Source organism: Prosopis cineraria, unplaced genomic scaffold (genome assembly GCF_029017545.1).
Source record: "Prosopis cineraria cultivar Desert tree isolate PC_DT_omini unplaced genomic scaffold, ASM2901754v1 PC11, whole genome shotgun sequence".
Taxonomy (NCBI): Eukaryota; Viridiplantae; Streptophyta; class Magnoliopsida; order Fabales; family Fabaceae; genus Prosopis; species Prosopis cineraria.
In genome coordinates, this window is record NW_026555342.1 from 11070606 (window position 1) to 11093774 (window position 23169).

The following is a 23169-nucleotide window of genomic DNA, read 5'->3' on the forward strand; positions in this document are numbered from 1 at the left end:
AGTGAAGTCGAGGACGAAGCCTCTTCTGGCTGCTTTAAATGTTGAATGTTCCTTAGTTCCTTCAGTTCACTGTCATACTGTGATTGCTGTACTATGCCAGAGTCCCATACAGCTTCTGGAACTAACATAAACTTGATGATTTCTAATTTGTCGTGATATATTTGTTGTTTGCTTTGATGGTTAGACTGATTAATCAATTAACTTGTGTGTGTGTATGCTCATCAGATTTAAATTTCTATTTTGGACGAGTATAAAAAGGTTTTGCCGATAATAAAGATATTCTTTCTCGAGATACTAGGGAGACTTTGTTCAACTAAATCGTTATGTATATAAAATTATAATTTAAACTTTTAACTATTTATTTAAATAATAAAAACTTTTATTACTTACATAAATTTTTGTTGATAGATTTAAATTTTGTAAAGCTTGCATTTCTAAACTTTCATTACATGTCACACAATAAGATATATGTACCTATCTTCGTTTTTGGGCTAATACATGTGCCTATTGTTATATGTATCTTTTAATAAAAGCTGAGCAGAAAATGCATAGTTTTTATAAAAAAGTTTATCGAGCCATTTGAAATTATTTTTATTTTATTATTTTAAAAATTAATATTTTATAAAATATATTATAAAAATAATCTTAGAACATTTAAAAATTATTTTTATATTTTTATTTTTTAAAATAATATTTTATTTTTTAAAATACTTGTTAAAAATACATTACTAAAAGAATTTTTTTTATTTTTTATTTTTTTATTTTAAAGAATAAAAAATTATTTTTAAAATAAATTATCAAACAAACCCTACAGCTCTACGCTATGTTTCTAGTTTCCACTTTCCCACCCGATGTCATCAGAATTAAAATTGAATATTAGCGGGGGCAAACCTAGGTGTATTGTGAGGGCCCCCCACGCCGCCCCTTCACGCAGACACATTTAGTATGCATGTGTGTATTGTGCGTGGGGATGGGTGGCCTTCCCACCTTTTGGAAAGAAAAAAAAAAAAAAAAAAGCTCTCCCCTTCTCTCACTTACACATAATTATATTTTCTTATTTATTTCATACTCTTTTTATTTAAAAATATAAAATATTTTTTAAAAATTAAATATTTAAAAATATAAGATATTTTAAATTTTATATTATGTAATTAATAAATTTTTAAAAATATTCTTAACAAATAAACCACTCAACTTTTTTATTTTTAGGTAAAAAATTTAAGGACAAATATAAAAAGATGGTATTAATTTAAGAGCAATTATCTAACTCATTGAGGAGTGTAATTCAATTAAAATTTATTTATATTTTTAAATGAAAAGAATATTATTGATGCATGATGAATGTTAAATTTTTATTAGTAAAAATGTAAAATTTAATATTTATTTCATGTATACTAGCTTTCTTGTTAGATTGATTATCGGTGCTTTATATGTTAGTAAAAGTATTTTAATAAATTTTTTAATTCCTAACTATCAAAAGAAATTAAAAAAATAAATTACAAACACATATAACAACAACAACCTCCATTTAAATTTAACCCCCTCACTTTTAATCCTGACTCCGCCCTAGGATATTAGATTTCTTTAATGAAGACTGAGAGTGAACAGTCGGCCTCACAATTTTGTGCAACAAAATTTTCGGTGGATAACACTTTCATGACCTGTGATTAATTTTCCACGGCATGGACATATATCATATTAAAATGTAAATTTCAAAATAACAGGTATATCAGATAACATTCAGAATTTAAGTTACACACATCGGAACTAGCTTGAGGGCAAAATACTAGTACAAGCCCATCATTCATGCTCCCCCCCCCCTTTTATACAAAATATTTCCCCCTTCAATCTCTTCCCAAAGTGAAAAAAAATTGGTTTATTCTAATGACCCCCAAAAATAGAAAAAGAAAAAATCTTACAAACTAATGCAATATTTGGTAAAGTTCGAAACGCGCTAGCCAAGAGAAGCTATCATGTCGTAGCCTACATGAGGGATCATGGAGCAAACACCACAGCAGGCAACTAAATTTCTGTACGCTGTGGAAAGTCGAAATTAATTATACAGATCCAGACATTCATGCTAAAAACCCACTAAACTACATTTGTACCTTTGGTAGCATCTCGTAGCACATCATGGGTCAAGCAAAAGGTTCTAACAGCTAAACGAGTTTGACAACGACATACAGAAAACAAAGGTCAGAAGAAAAGGGGGCAGGGAGAATTGAGGAAAGCTCTCTCGTAAACCCAATGGCCATCTTTTAAACAAATGTTATTCTGCGGCAGTTTCTTCAAGAATATTTTCCTCATTTCTAATATCCGGCAATGCATTTTCATCAAGAGTAGCTGTCTCATCATCTCTAACATCCGACAACGTATCCAAGTCAGTTTGAACTTCTGTCATGTCATCGTGGACATGAGAATCAGAAGCATCAATGGCATCTTGTTCAACTAAATCCGCAGCTCCATTCACAGACGAAGAATCTGAGGTTCTATTAGTTGAACCCAATTGGGTATCATCGATGGACTTCCCATCCTTTCCGGCATCATTTTTCTCCTTAGCATCTGAACTATTCTGAGTTACATTTGCTGCTGCCATTTCAGAGCGAACCTTCAACTTCTCATCCACAGAGGCATTGATATTTTCTTTTGTATCAGAATTTACAGAACTGTCCCGAGTTTCATTTGAAGCAAAGTGATTTATTGTATTATCTGATTCACCGTCTCCAGAATTAGAAGATTCCCCTGCATTTCCAATTTTTATGGAGACCACGGAATTAGTATCTGGCAGGTTATCTTCCCTCGATCTATCACTCTGCTCTAATTCCTCTGTTTTCCCATTTTTGACACCACTGTTGGCTGTCATATCCACTGATGTATTTTGAGCATTTTCAGATTCAGATAAAGTCACCATTTTATTCCGTTCAGAAGAACCTGGTGTGTTGATAGTGTCTCCAGTTGAGTTATTGATAGCCTCAGTGATTACAACAGAGTGGTTACTGCTTACTTCCAGATGACCGTCAGAGTTTGCTGCTGCAGTGGTATTTACATTCAAGTTATCAGCTGAGCTGGACAAGACAGTGTTTCCACTTTCATTACCAGTGGCATTCGATGCATTCCCACCCTCTGATTCATCTCCTGTAATCTTACGTGAATCATTATGATTTGTACCACTTTCCTCAGTATAATTAAGCTTATTCTCTTGTTTCATAATACTCATTTCTGAGTTTTCATTGGAGTTTTCGGCAGTCAAAATCACAGTTTCAGTGCTAGTAGTCTGGGCATCATGAGCTACAGCACTGGAAGCATCATCTGCCATGTAATGTTCCTCCCTTGCCTCATGTGTGTTTTTGTTTTCAATTGAACCATCCTTTTCCTCATCCTCACCATTTTCATTCTCCTTCTCATCACTCTCTTCTTTCTCTCTCTCTTTATCCTCATCCATCAACTCTTCATCATGGTCAACATCAACTTCTGGCTTTTGTTGATCATTTTCTTCTATCTCTTCATCTCCTCCTCCTCTTCCATCATCCTCTGATTCTTCACCCTTGTTTTCTTCTTCTTCTTGTTCTTCTGCTCCATGCTTGCTTTCTTCTTCTCCTTCTTCTTCTTCCCGATCTCTAAATTCATGCTCGTCTAGATTTTCTCCTGTTTCCTGCTTGCTGCCTTCTTCTTGTTCATCATGTTCATGCGTATTTCCCTCATCATCTAAAGTATTTTCATCTTCCTCTTTTTCCTCATGCTGTTCAATTTGAATTATATCATCTTTAAGAGGTTGAAGATCCTTCCTACCAAGTTTTGGAATCTGATCATCATTCTGAATTCTGACAGACGCATTTGCATCATTTTCATCAAATTCCCTCTTCTTATCATGAGAGTGCTTAACCTGGTAGATCAACCAGAAACAAACACCGAGCAACAGAATAATTTGCAGAACATGCCTTAACTTGATGCCTTTGGACCTGTGATTTCTACTTGGTGTGCGTTTTATCATGATTATTTCCTTCTCCAAATAACAAGAACAGGCTACCTGCTTTGAATGGGAAATGTATTGTTAAGAAACTGAGGAGGACATGAATACATGATCACTAATACTTACACAGAACATAAAGAATGCACACAAAACACAGCTTATCTTTCCCAAATTCTTGCACCACCAAACACCAAAAAAACTAAAAATCCTGAGTCCTTTTGATTCTCATCTATTTCTTATCCAATGTCTTTGTAAATTCATGTCTCTTTGCCACAAGATAGAAACAAATCCAACTGAAAAGTGTTGATTTAAACGGGGGATGATATTATGTGCCTTGTCCAACATTCATCCAAAAAACAAGAACATGTTAAGGCAAATGTGAGATAAAGAATTAACCAATAACAATTCCTTTAGCATGCAGCATCTGCAAAACAATTCTCCACCGATGCAGGTCGCAGAAACATTTATAGCAAGAAATTTCTTTTTCAGAATAATTTTCAATCCCAAAATAAAATTATGGGACAGAGAGATAGAAAATAATAATGAACCAAATCAAGTGAATCAATAAACAAACAAGGTTGCATCCTCAACTTCCATGGCTACTGTTGCTACGGTTCATCCTACAACAGGTGTAACAGTCCTGCCCTATGCGCTTTATTTCTTCCCAATTACTACTAAAAAGGAAAAAAAAAAAAGATCAAGCAAAAAATAAAGAGTAAAAGATGCCTGTTCTTTGAGGTGGAAACAATATTATTCTTCCGCTATATCCTTTCGTGCTATTAATACCAAAATCTACAAGTTCCGTCCATAATACCAGGGGAAAGACGGTAATTATGAGGTTTCAAGAAAACAACGCAAAAAGAACAAAATGAAAAGAAAGAGTGAAGAGGCAAGAATCAAACCCTAAAGAAGCAAAATTATAATTCAATACGCAAACTCCAGTTCAAGATTCATAAATAATACAATTTACAAAGACAGATTCCGTAGCAGATCATGGAGAAGAAGAATCAAAGCCCGTACTTTCTCTTTCACAGTAAAACCCCCTCTTTTATATAGAGTAAGTTTAAATACCAGGCACATTTCCCAGGAAAAAGCAAGCAGGTAAAGGGTCTACGAAGGAAAATTACTTGAACGAATGAGGGAAAACCAAGCATTGAAAGGAAAATCAGGCAAATCCATGTTCATGTTAGAGAAATTCCAGAACGAGTGCATCAAAACATTGTACGAAAAAGAGAGGGAGCGCGGGGCAATTACCGGAATAAGCAGACCAGGCCAGAAGGAAGGAAGCAATCACAAGTGAGAGAGAGAGAGAGAGAGAGAGAGAGAGAGAGGAGGAAGCAAAAGTAGTGAAACTAGGGAGGACTAATTTATTAGGTGAGAGAGTGTTATCTTCGGAGCGAGCGGAAGACAGAAGAGCGCACAAGCAGAAACACGATCTAAAACAAGGAAAACGATTTGACTTGCGCTGGATTTACGAATATCAACGCCACCAAGAAGCATTGTCTGTACCTTTCTTTCTTTGTTTTGGGGTGATGTTTGGCGTAATTTTTAGGGATTTATTATTAAAATTTTAATTTTAATTTAACTGATATCAATATTAACGTTACTCCAAAACTGTGTTTATATATCACTAAATATTGATCTAATTATTTAAGAACTTGATTCATAAATTATAAAATTGTGGGGCGTTATCAATGCAAATGGCTTTATAAATGCTTTCCCTTTTGGATTTCTAAGTATACTTGACCTTGATAAATTTGAGACCCAACTCACTTAATTAGTTTACCAAAAAAGGACCTGTGTTCATGTTTTTGTGAAATTGGATGGTTGAATTACTTTTAAAAACTTTCTTACTATTGTCGAAATTTAATTTAATTACGTTACACACTAAATGATAAACAAAGAATATATTTTTAGATGCGCAAAAATCATTTTGTCTTTCTTGTGAAGACAGTAGGAAAAGTGTTTAGTGATAAATAGTTTTCACTTGGATTCCTCCGTCACCACCACCTTGTGTTTACTATAAAATTGAGCGTAGCAGTATTAATAAATTCTGTGGGTGAATTTGATGTAGAGTTCTTTAAAAAAAAAACATAATGGTAATTGGTAAACAAAATAATTATTGGTTTTTAGATTTACAATAATATATATTTGCCATTTTCTAAATATTTTTTAAAGAATATTTTAATTCTATGCCAACTAAAATTTCATTAAAAATGTGAATGGCCTTGTAGTCATGCATGTAAGTTTTTTTTTTTTTTTATATGTGAGAAATTGTGAATTCGATTTTACCTTGCATTTTATGTTATTAGTGCTTGCTTTTCTGGTTAATTTTTCTTTTTTCATTATTGACCAAGTTAAAACAATCTCATTACACACTAGAAGGTGAGGCAGAACCGTCGCAGAAAGTTAGATCCAACAAATTCAGCCTCATCCCACAAAATTTTGTTCGTGTTCAATTTTGTAGTATATTTGTGTGGCTTTATTTTAGAGAAAAAACCAAGAAAAAAAAAAATCTCAGTTTCTGTGACATGTCTTCTTGTGGCTCTCCCAAGCCAAATGTCCGCGGCTTGTCCCTTTCATCACGACTTTCAATCCAAATTTGATATGCAAATTTTTTCTTTCTGCTATTTTTTGGCCTTTTTTTAAATATTAATTAATTAATTAATTAATGGAGTAGTTAGCACCATATTCGTCATCAACACTTCCCTTTTGGCGATATTTTAGGTGGTTGATTCTTCTGTGTGGACACAAACAAATATATACAGAACCATTAAATCTGCTAGCAACGCTCCCTTTAATATGCTCATCCTCATACTCTGCTAAGACTGCTATTAATATCATTTAATTAATATGTCAATGATAATTAATAGCAATATTTCTATAGAGTCAACAACACCATGACAGTTAATTATCAACTCAATAAACTGTGTGTTTGTGACTGATTAACAATCATATGTTTTCTTAATTTTTTATTGTTACATTTCTTTGAGATTACTCCTTTATTAAAAAAAAAATAAGGCTTTTTTTAAGTAAAATATTTTGGATCTTTAAAGATACAATTAATAAGGTTTTTTTTATTAAAACACTCTATTTAGGGTAAATATGAAAATAATATATAAATTTAAAAATAATTAACTAATTAAGGGTGTGATTTGATTAAAAGCTCTTTATAACATTAAACAGATGGAGTAAAAAATGATATGTGTGTGTATATAATTTTTTGTTCATTTTTTTCTCTAAACTATACCAAAAAATAAATTAAAAGAACTCTAAATTTTTTTTTTTTACACACGAGGAATGGTTTAGTGAAATTCCCATCACTTCAACTCTTAATTAATCTAACTTTCTAAAAAAAAAAAAAAACCATTCTTACTTAGCTTCGTACATCTTCGGCACTTAAGATTCCTTAGCCTGTGCATAAATATTTTCCTCCCAGGCCAAGAAAGCGATGCTAAATTGAAGTTGAGATGAATTTATATACCTAACTTATTTAGAGGCCAAAGGAAAAGGTGGGAAGGAATAAATCTTCTGAGGCCATCAGAAAAATGCATGGAAGCTTTATACACCAAGTCTTCCAACCTCAACAAAAATCTTTAGCCAGCTTTTCACTTTTCCGACCTTTCTGCTTGGACCAGAAAGGAAAAGGCTCTTGTTGAGAAAGCCTAAATGCGTGCCCGAAGCCTGGTGTGTGTGTGTGTGTGTGTGTAAACACAATATTATTAGTTCGCTATATTTACACTTTAGAGCAGGTCATTAATGTTTTATTAGTCATCCATTTGTTATATACAAGTGACATTTACTAGGTTCTAATCAGAACTTCATTTAGATTCTTACAGCTAAACACCTTTGCTTGCTTTCAAAGGTATTCTTTTATAAACCCAAAATGAAAGGAAACAGTTTCATGCAATACCTATATATATATAGCCTCTTCAGTTTATATCAGCTGCATTTACAAGCCATCTATATTTCTTTTGTCAGAGAAAGCCATGACACACTATATCACTACTCCGAGACTCGTCTTCCTCGATATTGGGTTAGTTTGCTTGGGCTTGTTTCAAGTCTCAGTTGCATCTGTTGTTTCAACAGGGAACTTCAACAAGGACTTCTTTGTAATATGGTCTCCTTCCCATGTTAACACTTCTGCTGATGGACGAACCAGAAGCTTGAAGCTAGATCAACAATCTGGTATTTATATATATTATACACATGCTTGGTTCAGTAGGAGATTAATTTTCGTAGTTAAATTGTCAAATCTGCTTTTAACCCATGACTTTTGATTCTTTTAGGGGCTGGCTTTGCTTCAAACCAGATGTTCTTGTTTGGGCAGGTGGACATGCAAATTAAGCTAGTTCCTGGTCATTCTGCAGGCACAGTGCTAGCCTATTACGTGAGCAATTCTTCAATTTCTACTTATCATCAGCTTACAAACTTTTTTCTCTTTTCAATCTCTCAGGAATAGTTATAGATCAGGAAACTAACTAGTATGGCGTTGTCATGCAGTTGACCTCAGATCAGCCAAACCGTGATGAGATAGATTTTGAGTTTCTGGGTAACGTGACTGGGCAGCCATATATAGTTCAAACTAATATATATGCAGACGGGTTTGATAACAGAGAGGAGCGGATTTATCTGTGGTTCGATCCAACCAAAGATTTTCACACTTATTCTGTCCTGTGGAATCTGCACCAGATTGTGTAAGACGCGCCTCTTCAGCTTGTTTCTCTGCTAGAGATTATCATAAAGCTTAATTATCAGAGTTTGTTAGAGACAGCTCTTGTCAGAATTCGAATCAAATTGCATGATAAAACCTTGAGGGACTAATGTTAAAGAGATCAAAAGCGTGTGAATTCACATTTAACTTATATGCAGGTTCATGGTGGATAGGATTCCAATAAGGGTGTACAGGAACCACGCAGATAAGGGAGTGCCATATCCAAGATGGCAGCCAATGAGTGTGAAAGTGACACTGTGGAATGGAGATAGCTGGGCAACACGAGGTGGCCATGATAAAATTAACTGGACAAAAGGACCCTTTATATCTTCCTTCACAAATTACAGGTTAGATGGCTGTGTTTGGAAAGGGAATCCCAGGTCGTGTAGGGCATCTAGTCCTACAAATTGGTGGAACCAGTACAGCTTCAGCACACTGAGTTCTTCTCAGAGAAGGTGGCTCAGATGGGTTAGGAAGTACCACATGATTTATGACTATTGCCAGGATTATCACAGGTTCCACAATCATCTTCCCGCAGAATGTTCACTTCCCAAGTACTGATATATATAATTTCATTTCAGAACAGGAGATATCTCTTATTGGGTTGGCAAAGAACTTCAAATACCAGACATTTACTGTAGCTTGTATCAATATTTTTAGCTTAACTTCACCAAGTTTATGATTAGCTTCAGTATATGTGTAATATTGTAAGCCAGATGTCTGGGCCAGCTGAAATGTTTCGTCTGGCTAGTTTCCAGGTGGGATTATAGCAAGAATATGGTGAGAGAACAGTTATTTTTTTCCCCCCTTTTCCTGGATGATTTGCAACTTGGAATTTAACATATAGTTTAATGTAGTTTATTTGTTTTATCATTATAAAATGAGGCTATTTAATTTCACTGCATTTGAATTTTGAGGGATGACTGCCTTTATAACTTTTAGTTTTTTTCAATTGTAAAATCAGAAGTATTTTCGTTTTTTTTTTGGAATCCTATATCTCTTCAAACTATAATATTGGGCTATATGTTTCTAAAAATTAAGGGAAAATAATTAATCATGTGCTTTTATTTTTAAAATTTTTTTATACAACTATTTAAAATTTTCTAAACAAAGATTATTTCCCTTTTTATTTATTACTCTGAAAATGACGTTTTGCCTGGCTCACAAAAAGCCCAGCCCTTTTAACTATTCTTCAAACTGGAAACCAAGCCCATCCCAAGAGTGACAAATAATATTCGACCATATATTAACAAGCACGGTGAAAAATCCAAATCTGATGTATAATTACAAAGACAAAAGTCCCATTTTTAAGTTGATTTGAATATAAGATGGATTCTTTTTCATGTTTTTTAATAGTAATTTGTGTTTCTTTTTTCAATATAATGCTCAAAGTTAAATAATCACTTCCTCCTAAATTATAAGTCATTTTTTTATCAAATTATAAGTCATTTATTACATATACTACTAAAACTTATTAAATATAATTTATAATTTTATTTTTTTAAAATAAAAGTATATACTTTTAAAAATACTCTTTATTTAATATTTTATTTATGAAAGAATATTAAAAAAATATTATAATGTGAAGGGTAATATTAAAAATATATTATTAATAAAATTTTATTTTTATTAAAATATATTATATTTTAAAACGTTAAATCTTTTTAAAAAGTGTTTTATAATTTGAAAAAGAGAAAGTACTAAATAAAATTAAATAAAGAAAAATTAGACATGATAAGAAAGAAGGGCATGCTTAAGTAATCCTTAAAAATATGTTTAAATCATATTTAAAATATGCTTTTATCAAATTAGGTAAACTTTTAACAAATAGTTCGATTCCTAAAATAAATTTCCTACAAATGTAAACCAAACACGCACTACCCGTGTGGTTCTAGCCTTCTACTATGTCAAGGACTTTTTAAAAGTTAGTTGGCTTTGGTGTTTCAAGATAGTATGTGTATGGAATTTAAACTGAATTTTACTCCTTTATAATTTATAAGATTTTTTTTAATAATTTAATGTTCCATATTATATAATATTTTGAAAAAAATGACAATGAATCTTATTTTAAAATTACTCTCATTATTTTTCTCTTTAAATATATTTCTCTATAATAATATAAAATAAGGAATCTTATTGAATGAATTGTACTTTTAAAAGTTTATATTTTTTAAAAAGAATAAAAATTTAAAAATTATTTAATTTATATTCCTAATTTTACTAAAAGAAAAATATCTTACAAAACAGAATGAAATTTTTTCTTTTTGCCAGTTGGGTAGAATTTGTTTAAGCACACGAATATGTGAACACAAACATTTTTATAACTTCATCCAATTAATTACATCAAACGACTTTTGTCCAAAAAAAAGAAAAAGAAAAGTTACAGACAACCACTTCTCTTAACTATATCAAACAACTGGGGGAAAAACCTACATCAAACAGAAGTGCTAGAATAGTCAAAAATGACATTAATTGCATTAATGAACTGGGCACAAGTTCCCAATCCACCATTATAAGTATACAATCTTCCTATAAATCAAAAGATAAACCCACGGACTCCAGGAAACTACAATACGAGTAACTCGGAGAACTTTTCTCCCTGCAACTTTTTTTGTCCTCTCAGATGTCTGATGAAGTGTTTACTGTGAGAAGGCAAGAACCAGAATTGATAGCTCCTGCTAGGCCTTCCCCATGTGAGGTTAAGCTACTCTCAGACACAGATGACCAAGACAGTCTCCGATTTCAAACTTCAGCAATATTCTTTTATCCTCACAAGCCATCCATGGACGGGAAGGACCCTGCTCAATCCATCAAAAAGGCACTATCTCAAACTCTAGTCTTTTACTACCCATTCGCAGGTCGGCTCAGGGAAGGTCCTGGTCGTAAACTTATGGTAGATTGTAATGAGGAAGGCGTCATCTTCATTGAAGCTGATGCAGACGTCACTCTAGAACAATTTGGTCACCCTCTTCAACCTCCGTTTCCTGGTTTCGAAGAGATCCTTTATAATGTTCCTGGCTCAGAAGGAATCATCAATTGTCCCCTCTTGCTTGTCCAGGTCTAAATTAAACACGTATTATTTTATCCATTTTGCAAGATTTCATTTCATCCACAAGCAAGCTAGCTAATATTGCATCTTGTTTTTATAGGTTACACGACTCAAGTGTGGTGGTTTCGTATTAGCGATTCGCCTGAACCACGCCATGAGTGATGCTCTTGGTTTTATTCAATTCTTGAAGGCCTTGGCAGAGATTGCTCTAGGCGCTTGTGAGCCTTCCATTCCCCCAGTTTGGCGTAGAGAGCTGTTAAATGCAAAGGACCCGCCTTGCATTACTTGCACTCATTTCGAGTATGAGGAAGTGCCTGCTGATACAGAAACGACAAAAGACATGCCCCGCCGATCTTTCTTCTTTGGACCCAACAAGTTAGAAGCCAGCCATAAAATGTTTCCTCATGACCACCATGGTCAACACACTACATTTGAGGTACTTACAGCATTCCTGTGGCGTCTTCGAACCATATCATTGCAGCTTGATCTAGACAAGGAGGTTCATTTTATATGTGCATGTAATGCTCGTAGTAAGTCTAACCCTTCCCTTGTGCCTCTGGGTTATTATGGCAATGCTGTTATGTACCCCGCCGTAGTCACCACTGCTGAAAAGCTTTGTGGAAACTCGTTTGAGTTTGCCTTAGAGCTAGTCAAGAAAGCAAAATGTGAGGCAACAGTGGAGTATATACAGTCTGTAGCAGATCTTATGGTGATTAGAGGGCGACCAAGCTTCATTCTAACAAGGTCGTGGCTGGTCTCGAATTTAACGCGTGTTGGGTTTAGAGATGTAGATTTTGGTTGGGGCAAGGCTGTATATGGTGGGCCTGGAATTGCAGGTTTTGGACCTTTTCCTGAAATAAGCTATTTCATTGCTTGTAAGAATGCACAAGGAGAGGAAGGTGTTGTAGTGCCAATTTGCTTGCCTGCGGATTCTATGAAGATGTTAGTTAGAGAATTAGATAAAATGCTTGGCAATAATCTTAGTTAAGTTTCTAGAATTATCAAGTCTTGAGCAAATTAATCTATGGCCTGTAATATCTATCTTACTTAACCAAATATTAAACCACCATACCATAATAATTAAGAGATAACCAATCATAATAAAGAGAATCCCAGTTTCTGTAGGTCATCTAGCTAGCGCTACAAATTGATGGAACCAGTACAGCTTCAGTATACAAATTGGTGGTTTATGACTACTGCGAGGATTATGTACAGGTTCCAGGATCATCTATCCACAGAATGTTCACTTCCCAAGTACTGGTATATAATTTCATTTCAGAACAGGAGATATCTTTTATTGGGTTGGCAAAGAACTTTAAATACCAGACAATAGTTACTGCAGCTTGTGTCAATTTTTTTAGCTTAACTACACCGAGTTTAAGATTAGCTTGAGTATAGTATACATATGCTGCCTTTGCAGTGAAGCATTCTTGTAACCCAGATGTCTGGGCCAGCTGAAATGTTTCTTATGGTTTGTTTCCACGTTGGGTTACGTTCTAGCAAGAATATGAAGGGACAGTCCCCCCCCCCCCCCCTTTACTGGATGATCTACAACTCAGAATTTAACATACAATTTAATGTAGTTTATTTATTGTTTATCATTATAAAATGAGGCTATTTAGTTTTATCTGCATTTGAATTTTGAGGGATGATTCTATTAGTAATAGACGCAAACTCTTTTTCCTTATAACTCTTTTGTCCAATTATGAAATCAGTGGTATTTTCTTTATTTTTTTTTTGGAATCCTATATTATCTTGTGAAAGATAATATTGGGTTATATGTTTCTAAAAATTAAGGGAAAATAATTGATATGTTTTTTTATTTATTTAAAATTTTATAAAAAAATTTCATTGTTATAGTTTTTTTTTTTTTTGGTTACTTACAGATATTCTTCTATTTGAGACAATCATATTCGAGACATTATCGGACATTAAATGCAGGTATTTTTTTAACAAAGATTCAAACTTTAATTTTTCATGTTATAAGTGACTAACCTCTTCTACTAGATTCAACTCTTATCAGTTATTTCATTATTAAAGTTAAACAAAGATTATTTTCCTCTTTATTTATTATTATACAAAAGTACTGTTTGTGATGAGTTTGTTCAAAGCCCACGCATTCAGGCCCAAAAAAAAAAAATGCTGTATCACATGGAAAATAGCCCAGTCATTTTTCTGCTCTTTTAACTGGAAAACAATCCCATCCAAAGAGTGAGAATCCAAGTTCTTTATATTTTGAGTAAAATATATAAACTTTTATTGATTTCTTATTAAAATTGTATAATAATCGACCTCATATTAACAAGCACATTGAAAAATACAAATCTGATGTATAATTATACATAAAAAGTCCCATTTTTAAGTTGATTTGAGAGTATAAGAGGGATGTTTTTGGTGTTATTTTTTTATTGTAATTTTTATTATTTTTTAATGTAATGCTCATACTTAGATGCTAAACAAAACGATAATGAAGAAAAATGAACTTTTTATAATGAAAAGCAGCCGCTCCAACCAATAACGCGATGCTTTTAGTCCGTTTTTCATAATTCAGTAATTTTACCCAATAAAAACTTCTTATAAAATTGAGCTGATTTTTCCCCAATCTAGCTAATTTTTTTAAGTGCACCCATAAGCAACTTTTTTAAGACAATCCAATTAATTACGTCAAACAACTACTTTCATTGACTGCATTAAACAAAAGTTTTAGAATAGTCATAAATGACATTAATGCAATTAATGTCATTAAAAAGGTCAAAATTGGCATTAATTGCATTAATGAACTGGGCACAAGTTTCTATTAGTCCACCAATATAAATATATATCATATAGTACTATCTCCAAATATAAGCCCGCTCAAGGAAACTACAATAGCTTGGACTAGTTCTTTCTCGCTGCAACTTCAGTTTTTCAGGCAACATGTCTGATCAAGTGTTTACTGTGATAAGGCAAGAACCAGAATTGATAGCTCCTGCTAGGCCCACCCCACATGAGGTTAAGCTACTCTCAGACATAGATGACCAAGATGGTCTTCGATTTCAAATCTCAGCAGTATTCTTTTATCCTGACAAGCCATCCATGGAAGGGAAGGACCCTGCTCACTCTATCAAAAAGGCACTATCTCAAACTCTAGTCTTTTACTACCCATTTGCAGGTCGGCTCAGGGAAGGTCCTTGTCGTAAACTTATGGTAGATTGTAATGAGGAAGGCGTCATCTTCATTGAAGCTGATGCAGATGTCACTCTTAAACAATTTGGTCACCCTCTTCAACCTCCAATCCCGTGTTTCGAAGAGATCCTTTATAACGTTCCTGGCTCAGAAGGAATCATCAATTGTCCACTCTTGCTTGTTCAGGTCTAAATTAAAAACGTACTTACTTGTATCCATTTTGCAAGATTTAATCGGTAAGCAAGCTAATATTGCATATTTTTTTTAATAGGTTACACGGCTCAAGTGTGGTGGTTTCATATTAGCATTTCGCCTGAACCACGCTATGAGTGATGCTCTTGGTTTTATTCAATTCTTGAAGGCCTTAGCAGAGATTGCTCAGGGTGCTTGTGAGCCTTCCATTCCCCCAATTTGGCATAGAGAGCTGCTAAATGCAAGGGATCCACCTCGTATTACATTCACTCATCTTGAGTACGAGGAAGTGCCTAATGATACAAAAATGACAAAAGACATGTCCCACCACTCTTTCTTCTTTGGATCCAACGAGTTAGAGGCCATCCATCAAATGTTTCCCAATGACCACCATGGTCAACACACTACATTTGAGGTACTTACAGCATTCCTGTGGCGTCTTCGAACCATATCATTGCAGCTTGATCCAGACGAGGAGGTTCGTTTTGTGTGTGCATGTAATGTTCGTAGTAAGTCCAACCCTTCATTTGTGCCTCTTGGTTATTATGGCAATGCCGTTATGTACCCCACCGTAGTTACCACTGCTGGGAAGCTGTGTGGAAACTCGTTTGAGTTTGCCTTAGAGCTAGTCAAGAAAGCGAAAAGTGAGGCAACAGTGGAGTATATACAGTCTGTAGCAGATCTTATGGTGATTAGAGGGCGACCAAGCTTCATTCTAACAAGGTCGTGGCTGGTCTCGAATTTAACGCGTGTTGGGTTTAGAGATGTAGATTTTGGTTGGGGCAAGGCTGTATATGGTGGGCCTGGAATTGCAGGTTTTGGACCTTTTCCTGAAATAAGCTATTTCATTGCTTGTAAGAATGCACAAGGAGAGGAAGGTGTTGTAGTGCCAATTTGCTTGCCTGCGGATTCTATGAAGATGTTAGTTAGAGAATTAGATAAAATGCTTGGCAATAATCTTAGTTAAGTTTCTAGAATTATCAAGTCTTGATTATAGCTAGCAAATCTATGGCCAGCTGGACTAGGGTGAGTAGTGTGCAAGTTTTTTAGGTTGTTACTTGTTCTGGGTTAGCGTACCACCCAGGTTACCCTCTCGTCAAGACCTGTATGATCAAATCATTAACAATAAAAGTGAATTTGTGGCCCAAGAGATCGGTATGTTTTGTTATATGGTGGAATTAATTATAAAAACATAGAAAAAGGAATGAAAATGGGGAATTGGCGCAGCTTTGTCAATAGAGAATAAAAACCATATTTCAAGGGACATGCCTTACTTCCTAGCTTTCATATATCAGAAGCTTTTTTTTTTTTTAGCATCTCTTACTAGTTTTTTTGGCCAAAGACATATGTTAATAATGAGTGACAAAGAAAGAGAGTAACATATATAGCTCATGGGGAATTATGTATTAATCATGAATTAAGCCATCCATTCTCTTCATGTAGTCCTCCTACACACATACACACAAACACAGAGGCCATGAAGAATGAGAAAGAACATCTTTAGTTATACAAGTAATTATTTATAAATTTATGTGAGACTGGTAGAATATCATAAAGGGAAAACGGGTGGAACAGGGAGATGAGATAAAAGGGGAGAGGCAGAACAAGTGGGAAAGAATGGCTACTGTTGAGATTATGACTCAAATTTTCATAATCCTTTGTGATTATTTTTATATATTATCTTGATATAAATCTATCATATTTCTATTTGATATTTCAGGAGATATTTGTTATTATCTAAGATAATATTTTTGGCTGATAAGAAGCTCTAATCTCTCTATCTCTTAAAAGAGAGACAATTATTGTATTTTTCATTTTCTATGGTGAAATTACTTGTTCATTGCTTGAGAGTTTTTGTCCCTCAAATTGGGGGTTTTCTCACGTTAAATTTCATGTGTCATTTTTTATTACTTTTTCTAACTTCTCTATAATTTTTAATTATTTTATCTTATTTATTTTTGCTGATTATTGCGCACTTTCTAACAGCTACAACCCTCAAGTTCACAGAGGAAACAAAAACCATACACTGAAAAAGAAACAGAAATAATAACAAAGATAACCCCCATTGTCAATCATGCTTAAAATAAGAGAGAAACTAACAATAATAGAAACCTTAATATTAAACATTAACCAATGGTTGAATACTTGATTTACGAATGATTATATATAATATTAAATATATTAATATATACAAATGAGCTGATCCAAAACAAATAAAAAATGAATCTTCATGGTGTTCAGGATGTCAAAGAATACATCAAGTTACGTAATCCCATTTTCTTTGAGAGCTGCAACATTTTTATATTCTCTGCAATAGAACCTAGAGAGTAATTGAATAATCGTTCTAACAAGGAAATAGCTGAGCGGTTACTGATGCGTCATTTTCTAATGCTTGTATCCCCTGAAGTATAATCTCCTGATCTGCTGTAAGAAAAATTTCTACTATTCATGTAAGAAGCAGGTTGAGAGGCCAATGGAAAAGTGGCTGAGTAGCTATTAAGCATGACTTCAACTGAAGTCATGGGTGGTCTGTCAGCTACATCATCTTGAACACAGAGCAACCCTATGTGGATGCATCTCATTATTTCATCTCTCGAACCTCCGGTAATTGCAGGGTCCATAATACTTGTGGCTGTTCCTTCCCTCCAGTTTCTCCATGCCTGTAAAAGGTATCATCATAATAGCAGAAAACCTCAGCTTTTTCCTTCTACAGTAACTTTTAGATTCATAGCACACAAAATTCTAGTCATGCGCTTTAAAAGAAAAGTAAGATAAATAATGCAAAGCAACAACACTTACAAAGGTGACTAGATTCTCTGCATTCTCCCTTTGGAAAACTTCACTATTTTTACGACCAGTCACAATCTTTAAAACTAGTATTCCAAAACTAAAAACATCTGTCTTTACTGAGAATTGTCCATGCAATACATATTCAGGTGCCATATATCCACTGTACATATTCAAGTATCCATGCAACATATTAGTATGGAAAGGTACAATTAGATATAAATGTCAAAAACTTTGCTCACAATTATCTTGGAAATTTCTTAGTGTTTTGGACTTTTGGCTGACAATAATATTTAGGATAATTTGCTAGTCTATAAATATAGGGATACTTACAATGTCCCTACAACTCTACTAGTATTATCTTGAGTCTGGTCCCTTCCAACTAATCTTGCCATGCCAAAATCCGATATTTTTGCATTCATCTCTATATCTAAAAGAATGTTACTTGCTTTAAGATCACGATGAATAACTCGCAAGCGAGAATCTTTGTGAAGGTAAAGAAGTCCTCTAGCAATGCCTCCTATGATTTTGTATCGCTTTTCCCAAGATAACTCTGCACGCTTGATTGGATCTGCATGCATAAGCAAACAAATGATTTTTTGAACTGTTCGAAATGTTATGAACTATACATAAACAGACATGATGAAATAGACACAGTCCAATCAAACAAAAGTTTCAACTTACCAAATATGAAGTAATCGAGACTTTTATTGGGAATAAACTCATACACTAATAGTCTTTCTTGACTTTCCAAACAAAAGGCAAGTAGTCTAACTAAATTTCGATGCTGAAGCTTGGCTACTAACAAAACTTCATTCTTAAATTCTACATCTCCTTGGGAAGAATTCCTAGACAACCTTTTCACAGCAATTTCTTGTCCATCAATAAGCTTACCCTGAAAATAGTGAGGGGTTGATATTTGTGATTCACAACCAACTATAATGGTGCACCCCATTTTGACAAGAGCAAGATGTATCATATTTTCAATTTAACATTGTAATCATTACCTTGTAAACAGGTCCAAATCCACCTTGTCCAAGCTTATTTTCCTCAGAAAAGTTATTTGTGGCGGCTATTATACTGTCAAACTTCAATTGCAATGTCTCAGATGACCTAATTTCACTGATAGCTTCAACTCCATCGTCTGAAAATAATTCTAAAGTGAATTATTTGATTTTATGGAAAAGGCACATTGTTATTATGGAAACTTTAAAGAGTTATGCTAATGATTCCATCTATGTTTTTACTTCATACTAATTGTAATTGAATCAAAACAGACTTTTAACAATTAAAAGAAAAGGTATTTTATTATTGCTTCTAAATCGATGGTAAGTAAAACTTTAGGAGATTGCTTTACGCCATGGGATATTATATACATTGTTCAAATAGATGTCCATCTATGGTATTTTGTAAACTTTCAACCATTCAATTTTCACACTGTATACATGGTAGGCCTAAATTGAGAGATCTCGAGAGACTATCTTGACTTACTTTTAATATATTTCCATGGCTTCCTCATTCTTAAACAGATGCAGACAAGGATGAGCAAGACAACAACGGAACCAATTGGAACAACTATGGCAATTATAGTTCGTGATGTGTTGTTCTTGCCTGCAAAAAACACAAAAAGAATGATAATTAAGACGATTAGAAAATTGAGGATGACAAGATGAAGATACCAATCTGACTAGAGCAAACAGAGGAAAGGCCACCATTTACTAGAAACTACATATCCTACAACTAAATTTTCAGTAGATTGCTTAATGCTTATCCTTTCTCCCGTCAGATGAAGAACTCAATCAAAGTCCAAAAGCCTTTTTATCTAAGAAATTGTAAGCCTAAAATGACAGGTACCTTCTGATGGTGGTGTTGAATCATTGGTTTCGTTGTATAAGCGGTAGTTTTCATATCTAAAATTATAGCTTGGTCTTAAAATTCTACCACCAATCTTGCCATTTGAACATTCTGGGAGTCCTGAGATTGGCCCAACTAAGCAGTCACTGCACTGTTGCAGAGATAAATCAGGTGTACACTGGACAAGACCAAATAGAGTCTGAAAGTCTGGGCCCGCAACATTTGCTGTTGCAAACTTAAGAAGAGAGTTCCCCGATGAAGCCCTACCAGTTAAACTATCCAGCAAACTCCTCAACACCTGATTGAACTCATCAACATCTGTTGCGTTAGCAGTGGATGACAAACAGAAGTGAGGTGAAGTTTCGTCGGTGTTAAATATTGAACGGTTTGAATAACGCAACATGCAATTGTCATAGAATCCAATTGCTTCCATCTGATTTAGACACATCTCTGTGAGACGGATTCTAGAATCATTGAGGCAACTGCGGCAAATATACGGGGCAACATCTCCTCTACACAACCCTATTGCATTAACTTTGTCAGAGTTTTGGCCCCGAGAGAAGTTGTAGAAACCATAGTCAACCTGTGTGTCAGAAGCAATATTGGACAAAAGGGTGTTGAGGTTGGCCTGGTAGGCACCATTAACAGTGTAGTTGCCATTTCCATTGTTACATTCATGAGACAGGAAATCTGGCTGGGCCGTGACTTGAGATACAAGTATGGAAAGAAGATAGAGAAATGAAAGCATCCTAAGAGAAACCACAGCCATTGCTCTTGTTGTGATCTAGAGGAATGGCTTGGAAGAAGTAAAATATGAAAGACTGAAGCTTAGAAGATGGGCAACTAATAATGAAGGATGGCTGAGTGAATGGTTCGCCATCCAGTTTTTTAAAATACCTTCTTTGAAACATTCAAAACCATGACTCAGGCACAAACACAAACAGATCATCTTCAAATCGAAGAAGAAAAATTCAAGGCTTTGAGTTTTCCACTGGACCAAGTGCCAATAATAGTAGGATCCTTCTACTGGAAGTTCATCGATCGGGCCAATTTAATCTAATTTTTTCTGCATGAAAATTTAACCCACTTTCGAAGCATGGATTTACCTGAATTCTTGGTGTGAGCATTACTAAAATGAATTATAATTTCGAAGCATGAATTTGTGGGTTGAAGGTTGACCAAGGCAGCTCGTGATCCCCTTTGGAGGCCATGCCAACTTTATTGACCTTTAATTTTTGACCAGAAGGACTATCTGGTATTGTTGTGAAAACTCAAAAGATCGTTTGTCTAGTCAAATCAGACATGTTCAATTAGGCAACCACATAACTGGACTTTTTCCTCAGCAAACCAAAATTTAGTGGGTAAGAAATTCATATTCATTTTTTTATTTTGGAATCGTACGGCTACAAGCCAAGAGTCCCAAATAAAAATAAAATAAAATCGACGATTGAAACCGGAGTTGCAGATGACAAAACCGAGTGAAGGATTTTTGTTGGATAGACTGAGCATGCGTAAAAAAGAATCCTTGTGCATGATGTACAAGCCTGGTCAACAACTAAAATTTAAAGTTAAAATGTATTTTTACTCTTGTATGTCTTTAAGGATAGTTAGGTACCTTATACTAAAAAGCAAAAAATGAATTATTAATAAAGAAAGATTTTTACTCCTCTTAAAAATTATTTAGGAGAAAAAATGTCACACTTACTAATATAGGTTATCCAGCACTCCTCGAAGAAAAGTATAGGAACATAAATGTATTTTAACTTAAAAATAAATATTAGTAACTACTTTAATCTAAACAATAATTTTTTTTCTGACAATGACTAGGATAAAACAAACAATTACAATTGCATTGGGGAAGTTGTAATTACTTATTTGCAGGGGGTAAGTTGTAACTATTTGTTCCACTTTGGTCATTATAAAAAAAAAGTCATTACTTAAACTAAAGTAGTTATGGATATTTACAACACTTAAATCCCATTTAGTTACTAAAATGGAATGGAATGGAAGGGATTAAAAAAATTAAGATAAAAATAAATTAAATCACTCTTTCTCCATGATAAGCACGATAAAAACTCATCAATATATAATACAAATGAGAATTATCAAACCCTCCAAAAATTTTATTAATCATAATTCCCAACTCATAAATTAAATTATCCTTCCTCCTTATGAATATGTTCAACTATCTTTTTGATTATCCTATTTTTACTTTTATTTTTTTAATTCATTCTATTTTATTTCTTTTTAGTAATCAAATGAGGCATTAGACTCTAGTGAATCAAAAATTTGTACAATAAAAATTATAATTGATTGTTTCATTCTAGTCATTGTTAGAAGAAAAGTAATCATTACTTAAACTAAAATAGTTATTAATATTTATTTTTTTATTTTAAACTGGGGGTATATTAGTTTTTTTTTTACAAAAAAATCATTAACGTCTGTAAGGTTTTTGGGAACTTAAGAAGAATCATGGCATTTTTTGAGATCTCATTATCATTTATATATTTCAAGAGGTTAAAGTGTATTTTTTTCTCTGTAATTTCCTTTAAGGAGTGCTAGACCTTATGTACTAGTAAGTGGGATATTTCCCCCCTAAACTATTTTTCATTTGAACAAAAATTCCTCTCTGATAATGAATCACTAATAGAAGAATTTTTGCTTATCTAGAAAATAATATAAGAGAAAAATGCCTCACTTATTAGTACAGGAGTAAAAGTGTACTTTTAACTCCAAAATTTGTTATACATAAGTAAATTTTAATGGCTAAATTTGGGATCCCCTTAACCTAACATATCTAAGGTTTTTTTTTCTTTAAGGGTTTTCAATACCATAGACTGGTTTAGGGGTAATAAATAATTAAGCATAACTACTAAACAATAAAAATTGTGGCTTTGTTTACGGTGTCTATGAGCCATGTCAATGAATAGGTGGGTTTTGTCTTAAAAAAAAAAGGAAAAATAGCATTCAAGGACCACTATGTGATATTTATATGAGATAAGAATTAAATAATTTTATATTTTCTTTGCAGTCCTTTAACCCTTCTTACATATTAATTTCACAAATGAAAAGACTAAAATATCCCTAAAGTAGTTTAAAAAAAAGAAAAGAAATCCCATCGTTGCCAGCTATCAGACCACCCGTTGGCGGTGAGGTTCTCGGAGCCCCAATTGCTAGCAAGGGGTCGCCGAAGCTCCGACACCGATAGCATTTTATTTGAAAAATAAAGTTTTTACATGGTCAAGGGAGGGTTTGATCCTATGATTCTTAACCACCTAAAACATTTGGTGGCCAAACCCTTTAGTAACATATAGCAAAAAATATATATAAGTAGTAAACCAAGCTTCTAATCACTTTCATGTAATAATGTAATAGTGTGTTATTAATTTCTAAACGAAACTTGTTATTTTACAAATGTTACTTATTAATCTGATGTGA

General features: G+C 33.7%; 5 protein-coding genes across 7 annotated transcripts; 3 read left to right on the forward strand and 2 right to left on the reverse strand.

Moving 5' to 3' along the window:
• Positions 1-1933: 1933 nt before the first annotated feature.
• Positions 1934-5410, reverse strand: LOC129284767 (uncharacterized). 2 transcript variants are annotated; one of them, XM_054920228.1, is made up of 2 exons: positions 5225-5410; positions 1934-4027 (listed from the first exon to the last, which is right to left on the reverse strand). In XM_054920228.1, the coding sequence occupies exon 2, from the start codon at positions 3989-3991 to the stop codon at positions 2270-2272; it is 1722 nt and encodes a 573-aa protein (XP_054776203.1). In that variant the 5' UTR covers positions 3992-4027; positions 5225-5410; the 3' UTR covers positions 1934-2269. The 2 variants fall into 2 exon arrangements, with proteins under 2 accessions (XP_054776203.1, XP_054776205.1); XM_054920230.1 differs by having other exon boundaries at positions 1934-4030.
• A 2324-nt stretch (positions 5411-7734) lies between these two features.
• On the forward strand, positions 7735-9517 carry LOC129287284 (probable xyloglucan endotransglucosylase/hydrolase protein 10). 2 transcript variants are annotated; one of them, XM_054923500.1, is made up of 5 exons: positions 7735-7835; positions 7952-8158; positions 8260-8360; positions 8474-8667; positions 8843-9517. In XM_054923500.1, exons 2-5 carry the CDS (start codon positions 7960-7962, stop codon positions 9243-9245), a joined length of 897 nt encoding a protein of 298 aa, XP_054779475.1. In that variant the 5' UTR covers positions 7735-7835; positions 7952-7959; the 3' UTR covers positions 9246-9517. The 2 variants fall into 2 exon arrangements, with proteins under 2 accessions (XP_054779475.1, XP_054779473.1); XM_054923498.1 differs by lacking the exon at positions 7735-7835 and having other exon boundaries at positions 7912-8158.
• On the forward strand, positions 9401-12721 carry LOC129286087 (benzyl alcohol O-benzoyltransferase-like). The gene is made up of 3 exons (XM_054922117.1): positions 9401-9425; positions 11273-11742; positions 11834-12721. The coding sequence occupies exons 1-3, from the start codon at positions 9401-9403 to the stop codon at positions 12719-12721; spliced, it is 1383 nt and encodes a 460-aa protein (XP_054778092.1).
• A 1805-nt stretch (positions 12722-14526) lies between these two features.
• LOC129286088 (benzyl alcohol O-benzoyltransferase-like) lies at positions 14527-16057 on the forward strand. The gene is made up of 2 exons (XM_054922118.1): positions 14527-15084; positions 15170-16057. The coding sequence occupies exons 1-2, from the start codon at positions 14650-14652 to the stop codon at positions 16055-16057; spliced, it is 1323 nt and encodes a 440-aa protein (XP_054778093.1). The 5' UTR covers positions 14527-14649.
• A 1244-nt stretch (positions 16058-17301) lies between these two features.
• LOC129287129 (cysteine-rich receptor-like protein kinase 44) lies at positions 17302-20500 on the reverse strand. Its single transcript, XM_054923286.1, has 7 exons — positions 19732-20500; positions 19369-19488; positions 18885-19033; positions 18562-18772; positions 18211-18448; positions 17890-18040; positions 17302-17750 (listed from the first exon to the last, which is right to left on the reverse strand). Exons 1-7 carry the CDS (start codon positions 20498-20500, stop codon positions 17469-17471), a joined length of 1920 nt encoding a protein of 639 aa, XP_054779261.1. The 3' UTR covers positions 17302-17468.
• Between the last annotated feature and the right edge of the window lie 2669 nt (positions 20501-23169).

Excerpts from the sequence above, each read along its gene's own strand:
- LOC129287284 (XM_054923500.1), top strand. The coding sequence starts at position 7,960 with ATGACACACTATATCACTACTCCGAGACTCGTCTTCCTCGATATTGGG. Across the intron at positions 8,159-8,259 it reads GAAGCTAGATCAACAATCTG|GGGCTGGCTTTGCTTCAAAC; the intron begins GTATTTATATAT and ends TGATTCTTTTAG. Across the intron at positions 8,668-8,842 it reads TGGAATCTGCACCAGATTGT|GTTCATGGTGGATAGGATTC; the intron begins GTAAGACGCGCC and ends ACTTATATGCAG.
- LOC129287129 (XM_054923286.1), bottom strand. The coding sequence starts at position 20,500 with ATGGCTGTGGTTTCTCTTAGGATGCTTTCATTTCTCTATCTTCTTTCC. Across the intron at positions 18,773-18,884 it reads GATTTGGACCTGTTTACAAG|GGTAAGCTTATTGATGGACA; the intron begins GTAATGATTACA and ends CACTATTTTCAG. Across the intron at positions 18,041-18,210 it reads AGTAGAGTTGTAGGGACATT|TGGATATATGGCACCTGAAT; the intron begins GTAAGTATCCCT and ends GAATATGTACAG.
- LOC129286087 (XM_054922117.1), top strand. The coding sequence starts at position 9,401 with ATGTCTGGGCCAGCTGAAATGTTTC. Across the intron at positions 9,426-11,272 it reads TGGGCCAGCTGAAATGTTTC|AACTTTTCTCCCTGCAACTT; the intron begins GTCTGGCTAGTT and ends AGTAACTCGGAG. Across the intron at positions 11,743-11,833 it reads GTCCCCTCTTGCTTGTCCAG|GTTACACGACTCAAGTGTGG; the intron begins GTCTAAATTAAA and ends TTGTTTTTATAG.
- LOC129286088 (XM_054922118.1), top strand. The coding sequence starts at position 14,650 with ATGTCTGATCAAGTGTTTACTGTGATAAGGCAAGAACCAGAATTGATA. Across the intron at positions 15,085-15,169 it reads GTCCACTCTTGCTTGTTCAG|GTTACACGGCTCAAGTGTGG; the intron begins GTCTAAATTAAA and ends TTTTTTTAATAG.
- LOC129284767 (XM_054920228.1), bottom strand. The coding sequence starts at position 3,991 with ATGATAAAACGCACACCAAGTAGAAATCACAGGTCCAAAGGCATCAAG.